Source organism: Berghia stephanieae, chromosome 2, assembly GCF_034508935.2.
Source record: "Berghia stephanieae isolate SIO BIC M18660-M18661 chromosome 2, UCSD_Bste_1.3, whole genome shotgun sequence".
NCBI classification, from domain to species: Eukaryota; Metazoa; Mollusca; class Gastropoda; order Nudibranchia; family Aeolidiidae; genus Berghia; species Berghia stephanieae.
The window spans coordinates 14,433,725-14,442,267 of record NC_088361.1 but is presented as its reverse complement, the minus strand read 5'-3'; the positions used below and the strand labels follow the sequence as shown (position 1 = coordinate 14,442,267).

The following is an 8,543-nucleotide window of genomic DNA, read 5'->3' as shown; positions in this document are numbered from 1 at the left end:
CTAGTCAATTTTTAGCTTTCAGATTAATTCAAATTGTATTTGAAGTCATTGTAAAAGGCTTTTCGTCTGTGAAAATCTATATAACAATTCTCAATCCATTCTCTCTTTGTATTCAATCATTCCTTTATTCTGTTTGTATCTATTTGTGTCTGTTCCTTCGTTTGTTCCGACTATCTACCAGTTGTAATCTTTCCTTTGTTCAGTCAATTACAAGTACCGTACTACATTTCGCGGACCTGCCAACTGTTTTAAAAAAATCGTAGAATTACGAAATTCAGACTCTCATAGTTTTATAACTTCGTGAGCATCGTTAAGTAAGTCGTTAAAACTGGGGAAAATGGGGAGTTGATTCCGGACTACATAATTTAAAGGATTTTGATGTGTTATTAAATCATTGTGAGGATAAATTGTTGATATATAAAGTTAACTCTAGCGACTACATTTTTTATCTCTGTAAAATATGACGAACTTTTAAATTTTCAAAAAGGCAAGGTCTGATTTAGAATTCTGCCGTATTCTGAAAAACGCAATTTTAAAATATATATTTTGGCCGGACTTCACGGGTCCGGACCGTTTGACAATTTTGACAAGTTGGTGGAGGTCATTGAGATTCGAAGCAAAAAAATTCCAGCTAAGTTATTCTGTTCTCTGAAAAAAAAAAAATTACATTTTAAAGATTTTGGCCAAAAAACTCGTCCTTAGAATATCGAAAAATTGAAGTTTTCTGACTATTTTTTTTAAAGAGTACAGAAGAATTGTAATACTCCGAGGACTCTCCTTCCTCCCTCTTTGTTAAAAGGGAGTTTTGGCTTTGACGCTTTTTCTTACCGGGATGATGTTTTGTCTGTTGTCTGTGGCTGCGGCCATCACTCCGGTGGCGGTCGTGTCCAGGATAATCCCAATCAGAAATAACACATACATCGTCCTGGCCAACATCATGGCCAGCACGTTATGACGACGACTACTACTACCCCTGCTGCTGGCGACGATGCCTCGGCCGTTCGTCATTGTTTTACCGTTGACGACAACGGGTCTCCTGGCATGGTCGCTACTGTGGACGATTCTGTGGTTGATTCCATCTACGAGAGCCCGGAGGAGAGAATTACAGAAGTACTTCCGGTTCCTCATTCTGGGGCTTGTCCGACTACAACGATGTCCGTGTGTGTAGATTTAGTACTGGTGGTGGTTTGCATCCTCTGAAAATGAGGGGAGAATAAAAAATCATTAAATTTACTTTCACCAGTTAACTGTCGTACTTGGGAAAGACACACGTATTCAACATTTTTGACCAGAAAACTCGTCCTTCAAATATCGATCGATTTAAATGACCCTAAACTTGGCAAAAACTACCTCGAAGTCCCAGGTTTGAGAGTTTTTTACCAAGATGAGTGTCATTTAACTCGATCGATATTTGAAGGAAGAGTTGTCTGGCCAAATTTTTTAATACGAGTTTTTCTATAGTACGACAGTTATCTTGTTAACGATATTTAAAAAAAAAAAAAAAAAAAAAAAAAAAAAAAAAAAAAACGAGCATAAAGTAAATTTTGATCACAGCAGTAATACAACATGCGTATGCTGTCTATATAATATTATATGACCATGAGTAATTGTTCGACTATCGCGACTTCGAAATGCTTCATGATGGTAAACCGGCATTAAAAGAAGTGCTATTAAAGATTAAATAAAAAACATTAAACAAAAAAAGAAATTAAATTTTAAAAAAACCCAAAACATGAAATTTTCTGCAAGACATTTTACATATGAAAGACGCTTTTATTTCTTTTCTTTTTTTTTTATTAAATAGTAGTATTTCATTATTCTTATATTTATCCAATGCTTGCTCGTTTCTAGAATTTTCCCAATTTGATACCTTATCTTATTTGTGTAGTACGTAATTCATACTTAAAGGATGTTGGTTGGATGTGCTGTAAGAGTTAGAGGAATGTATGTTGTAAAAGCTTAGCCAAGCAGGCTTGTTGTGGTGATAACTAATGACATGACAAGAAGGAATGGGGACAACGCCTTAACACAGCACACGACACACTCATGAAACAAACAACACATCTATCTATATTTTTTTATTATATAATATAAAAATGAACATAAAAGCTTCAAAAAAGAACAAAATACGAAACACGGAATGGTTTTTTTTGTTGTTGTTGTTGTTTTGTTTGTTTGTTTGTTTGTTTGTTTTTGAAGCTGTTTTCTTCTTTCTTTCTTTTCTTCTTCTTCTTCTTCTTCTTCTTCTTCTTCTTCTTCTTCTTCTTCTTCTTCTTCTTCTTCTTCTTCTTCTTCTTCTTAAAAATATTTTTCTTTTTTTTTAAGCTGTTATAATCATTTTTGTCTAATTAATTACTTTTTACAGTCCACAGCTTCTAACAGCTTAAAATGTATAATAAAATAAAAGGAGTAAAAATGACTCTAGTAAAAGATACAAAACAAAGTAAACGACGTTTCGGTCTTTGACCTTCTTCTAGCAGCTGTTTAGTATCACTTTTTTCTTTTTTTAAATTGCTGCTACGAATTGATTGGTGTATTAATTAATTATATCGTATTTAAATCGGGCTTATCTAACATTATATTTCAATACTTGATAAATATCCCCCCTGGTGTAACGCCTTTTTGAAGATCTTGTACATTATAATGTATTTAACCAAAAACTGTTATTAATTTCTTGGTTTTTGCACCCGCCTAGTGAGTTGTCGTTAGTATTGCTCAAGGAAACAAGTGATTCCATTGGTGGACCTATCAAATACAACTCACGATTAGTTTTCTTTTGTGGCCAACGACTTGTCTGTTGACGTCATTTTTTGGTCAATGGCAGGCTCTCAGTTTACTATGGTTATGATGAGGATAGTGTGCGTTTGTCTAAGAAGCTCACAACATTGCCATTCGGAAGTATAACGGACCAACACACAAAACTAAACCTTAAACACAGTTAAATACAGTTTAGTGAGAATTACTCATAAACATGGATGGCAAAAAGCAATAACAAAGACATGAGTGACGTCAACTTCGTTCTATCTATTAGTTAACGATGGCTACGGTTTTAAGTCACAATAAAGCAATGAATGGATCCCAAATGGAGAAGAGGTTTGCCGACTGCTTTGATCACTATGACTCGATGACATGACTCAATTAAAAGTCCTACAAGAATATCAATCTAATTATATATATATATATATATATAATATTATATATATATATATATATATATATATATATATATATATATATATATATATATATATTGACGATTCGTTGCTGTATCTCATCTATCTATCTACATAGTTACAAATGCCAATCAAGCGTGGCCGGTGATCAATGCTTAGTTGTAAACAATGGCGTTGTGTCCTTGGGTAAGAGAATCTTTATAATGCAAATATTATTAACTCCTTCGATCTGAGTGTGAATGAGGTTATGGCTACTAATAAAGTGGTGGTTGTATAAGAACAAAGTGATACTAAACTGCTACTAACTGTAGACTGTAACTAGTAATAAACAACACCCGTTACAATTATGTGCTCAAAGCGCTTTACAAATTGTCACACGCCAACAGCAAAGCTTTATGTGTAAGACCACACACACATAACGTCTGTGAGAACCGTTAGTAGCCAACAATTATCTACTGCAGGTCTCAACAAATTAGAAAGAATTGACTTCAACTTCACGTGTTTTATTTACAAAAACCGTTTTATCCTTCAACAGGTATCATCTACACATTATTATTATTATTCTTAAAATCTAACGTTTTGATATTTGAGTGTGTTTGTTCGTTGTTCGTTATGCATGGCGTGTTATGGTGGGGGTCTGTGAGAATAGAACGGGTCTTTTGGACGGAAGACAATGGCCGCCCATTGTCTTGAATTTCAAATCGTATAGTTTTTACAATGCCGTATTGTTGTAACAAAATAATAACGTTGTCTCTAATTGTTGGGAATCGGGTCTCATGCCCGGGATCGGGACTGGAAGGCGTTCCGGGTCATTGTCGACAATGATTACAATCAAAACGGAATCATTTATTTGTATTATTCTTCTTCTTTAAGTCACTGTGTTCTTCATACAAACGTTATATTTAGGCTGATTTGAAGACGTTTCGCAATGAAGAATTGTATTTATTATAATTGATATAGGGCATATTATTATGTATTTAGCTAACGGTAACATTTAACATATTATAGGAGGAAACATGGCGCCATTTTTTCCAGACAGAGACAAGGCTGTTAATAGCCTGGTACTCATTCTACACCACAGTATGGTAGGAGAATGTGAGTAAAGAACCTTTTTCCAAGGACTCGATTGTGCTCCGCTCAAAGCGGAACTCAAACCCATGACCTTCTGATCCGAGGGCGATTGTTATACCATTAGACCACAAAGACGACTTTTTAAAATATCAGAGATAAATCCGTGTTGATTTCCACCAAGCTTGTCATTCTGTTGTCATACTATTTTAGATGGGCCTCCTACCCATTTAATCCTGAGTCTATTGAAAAGATTGTAATGTTGATTGTTTTATGAAGAGGACCTGTTTTATTTTGAAAATTCTTTTATAGATATTATCTGTCAGGTACTCTTGCTGAAGACATGTTTCACACTTGAGATAGGCAGAGAATCAAAATAATATCTGATAATATGATAAAGCACGGATATGAATAGGAACTTAAGGCATACATCCCTCTTTATTTATATCAGTAGTTCTGTATAATGATGAAATACTAAAGGAGAAAATGCTGTCGTTATTTCCATACAATTCCCATTAAACAGGATCGTTACAAGTGTGCTTGACTGTACTATGTAGTTACATAATGAATTCTGAGTGCGTCTGAGGGAATGTCCAACTTTTTGACTCGCCCTACTTACAACTATTTAACAAGTTTACTATCGTACTCTTGAAAAACACGCAGGTACAGTATTTAAAAAGTTGGCCAGAAAACTCGTCCTTCAAATATCGGATCGATTTAAACGACCCTCACCTTGGCAAATACTCTCAAACATGAGACTTAGATGAAATTCGCGAAGTCCCAGGTTTGAGCGTTTTTGCATAGATGAGAGTCATTTAAATCGATCGATATTTGAAGGACGAGTTTTCTGGCCAAATTTTTAAATACGTGTCTTTCCAGAGTACGACAGTAAGCATGTTGAACGACCAAGAGGTATTCCCAGACAACCATCTATCTATCTATCCAACCTCTCACACCAGCGACATCTAGACTGCCGTACTCTTGAAAAACACACATTTAGAAATTTGGCCAGAAAACTCGTCCTTCAAATATCGATCGATTTAAATGACCCTTATCTTGGCCAAAAGCTCTCAAACCCGGGACTGGTAAAGTTCCAAGTTTGAAAGTTTTTGCTAAGACGAGGGTCATTTAAATGGTTTGATATTTGAAGGACAAGTTTTCTGGCCAAATTTCTAAATATGTGTTTTTCTAGCGCATGGCAGTGTAGTAGTAGACTCTGCCTTCTTACACACTTACACTCATAAGTATGTTATCTACCAAGCTATGTGTTGTGTGTAAAGTGAGTGTGTAATCTGTGTTTGTCTCCAGCGTTATCAGCTCCTATCATTTTACAGTCGTTAAACGTGACTGAATTATTCGGCACTTCAAAGACGGTTGGACTCGAGAGTACGTTGTTTGTCAGATGACGAGGGGACTGAACGAATGACGGAGACAGACAGACAGACCTATCCTAGGACTTCGTATACAGATGTCACTGGACCTAGGACTTCATAGACTATAGATGTCGCTGCACTGGACCTATCCCATTGGCGTAGCCCGTGTGTGTCATGGCAGATTATTAATTATTAATTGAGCTTTTATATAGCGCAATATCCACTAAACGTGCTCAAAGCGCTTTACAAGGGGTCCCTGGCCAACAGCAACATTTAACATGTAGGACGGGACATGCCGCCTGTCAGGCGATATTACAATTTTTCGGACAAAGACACCGCTGTTAACGACCAGGTACTCATTTTACACCCGAGTGTGGTGAGAGAATGTGAGTAAAGAGCATTTTCCAAGGACTCAACAATGCGCCGAGCGCGAGGCTCGAACCCAGGACCTTCTGATCCGAAAGCGAGTGTCATACCACTAGACCACATAGCCGCGTAACAGTTTACGACGCCAACTTTTCGGATTGTCTCTATTTGTCATTGTCACTAAGACAACATGTCCTGTTCCGACCCCCTTGCTTAGCACACACACCATGTGAAAATAACATTATCATTAATTTCGTTCTGTCTTGTTATTTCTTGCTAAATTTATTATCCCGTTCTCTGGAAAAACACGTATTTTTATTTTTAAAAGTTGGCCAGAAAACTCGTCCTTCAAATATCGATCGATTTAAACGACCCTCATTTTGGCAAAAACTCTCAAACCTGGGACCTCGCGAGGTCCAATGTTTGATTTTTTTTTTCTTCCAAGATATGGGTTATTATTTAAATTGATCGATATAATTTGAAGGTCGAGTTTTCTGACCAAATTTTTATGAACGTGTTGTTTCCAGAAGGCAGTTAATCGGTTAAACTTTATAAAACAATAATAATTATCTAACTGTATATCGTTCCGAGTGAGTTGTTCTTAAAAGGAGAGAGAAAAAGAAACAAACAAAACAAAACAAACAAACAATCAAAATAAAATATCGAATCCATAATGAATGACAATCGATATATTATTATCGTCGGGGTTGTTCGATTACAACACAACGACTGTAACAATTAATCCTTTATTCTTTCTAAGTTATCTAAACATAAAGACAAGACAAATCGATTATTATAATATATTAAAATATTTTATATATCAATTCAATCGCATAATATTGAATCATTTGACATTCTCGACAATACGCATGATATGTTTATCTCGCTGAAGAGCCAATCCCCCCCCCCCCCCCCCCCCTCTCCTTTCCCCCCAAACTATCCTTGCCTGGTTGTATGATTGTTTCTCGGGAAGCGGTACGGTCTTTGCTTCGTATCCGAAAGGTGCCGAGTTCGATCACCCACCGCTGCTGCGCTGGGCGTGCGTGCGACCTTGAGTAAGTCACCACCTCGCGCTAGCTCCATTTGCGGCGCTGCACTGCGGCTAACGCCTGGGTTATTCCAGTCTTCCCTCGGAATAGACCCTAGAGAGACACATTTCCTCTATGGGATGAATAAAGGGAATTTTATTTTATTTTATATTTATTTTTAAAATTTTTTTTTTAAATTATCACTTGTTTTGTAAGTTTGATGTTACCAGTCTAACGGTGCTTGTGACACTTTTATGTAGCCTGGGTCATAGTAAAGATTGTTAATTCATTTACTATTATTTGTTTTAAATTTTTTTTTAAATACGGTCTTTCCACAATTCATAGTGTAGGAAGAATTTTGATTTAAATTTGTGTGTGTGTGTGTATGAGTGTGTGTGTGTTTGTTTGTCTATGTATGGTTATGTGATATGAGTGTGCGAGGGAGAGATGGAGGAGAAAGACAGAAAGAGAAGGAAAGAGAGAAAGAGGGAGAGAGAGGGGGGGGGTAGAAAGAAAGAAATAGAGAGAGAGAGAGAAAGATAAAGAAAGAAAGAGATAGAGAGAGAGAGAGAGGGAGAGAGAGAGAGCAAGAAAGAGAGAGAGATAAATATAAATAGAGAGAGAAGAAAGAGAGTGAGAGAGAGAGCTAGAAAGAAAGAAAGAGAGAGAGAGATAAGAAAGAGAGAGAGAGAGAGAGAGAGAGAGAGAGAGAGAGAGAGAGAGAGAGAGAGTTTACACATAATGTTATCTATAATCCAAACTGAAAAGTCTTGACACCAAATTCAGAAAGTTGTCGGTCAGCCAACGAAATAAACATCTAGATTAAATGATACTTTAAGAATATCCAAACGTGCTCCATATCACATAATATCACAACTCATAGGACTTACAATGTTTATCTCTTTATCCAATCGAACTCAAAACAAATAACAAGTTATTTCGAAGTATTTCAGAACTAACACTCAAAACCCAGAGTGTACTCAGCAAAACTGTTATATTATTTTTTACTATTATTAGAATACTTATAATCAACTGTGGTCTGTCTATCTATCTATCTACTCCTCGGCCTTGGGCTAGAAGAAGACTTTCAAAGAGAACTTAAAAATTCCGAGTTCCGAATCTTCATTCCAACCCCTCAACTCTCTCTCTACACAACAACGACTCGCTTCTCTTCTGCCTTGTCACAGTCGGCTGTCACGCTGTTGTGGTTTTAGATAGCCTCCTATTCTGTCTTTTCTGTGCTGCTTTCTTGCTTGCCTACTATACTAGTCAAATTTACTACGACAAACCCTCCGCTCCTCTCTCCTCTCTCACGTCAAATTCTATACAAGTCGGTTTGTGGCGGGATGAACGCGCGCGCCCTGTGACGCGCCGTAAGTAGTAAAAAAGGTTTTATAGTAAAACGGACTGGCGTAGTATAGTAAAGCCGACCTGTCTAGTACTACGAAAATTCCGTAGAAATACGAATTTTTGGCTCCAGCTACAGAACAACATTCGCTTCTTTGACTCAATAAATCTTGTTGAAAAGGAAAGTT

At 36.6% G+C, this 8,543-nt stretch overlaps 1 protein-coding gene across 1 annotated transcript in view; it reads right to left on the bottom strand.

Annotated features, from left to right (window-relative positions):
* LOC144964371 (uncharacterized) overlaps nt 1-8,279 on the bottom strand; it is a 38,233-nt gene extending 29,954 nt beyond the window's left edge. Inside the window, exons 1-2 of the mRNA XM_078898540.1 lie at nt 7,899-8,279; nt 829-1,196 (exon numbers count right to left, since the gene is read on the bottom strand). Of these exons, the coding sequence (XP_078754666.1) occupies nt 829-1,128 (300 nt within the window). The 5' untranslated portion in view covers nt 1,129-1,196; nt 7,899-8,279. The remainder of the gene's footprint in view (nt 1-828; nt 1,197-7,898) is intronic.
* Between the last annotated feature and the right edge of the window lie 264 nt (nt 8,280-8,543).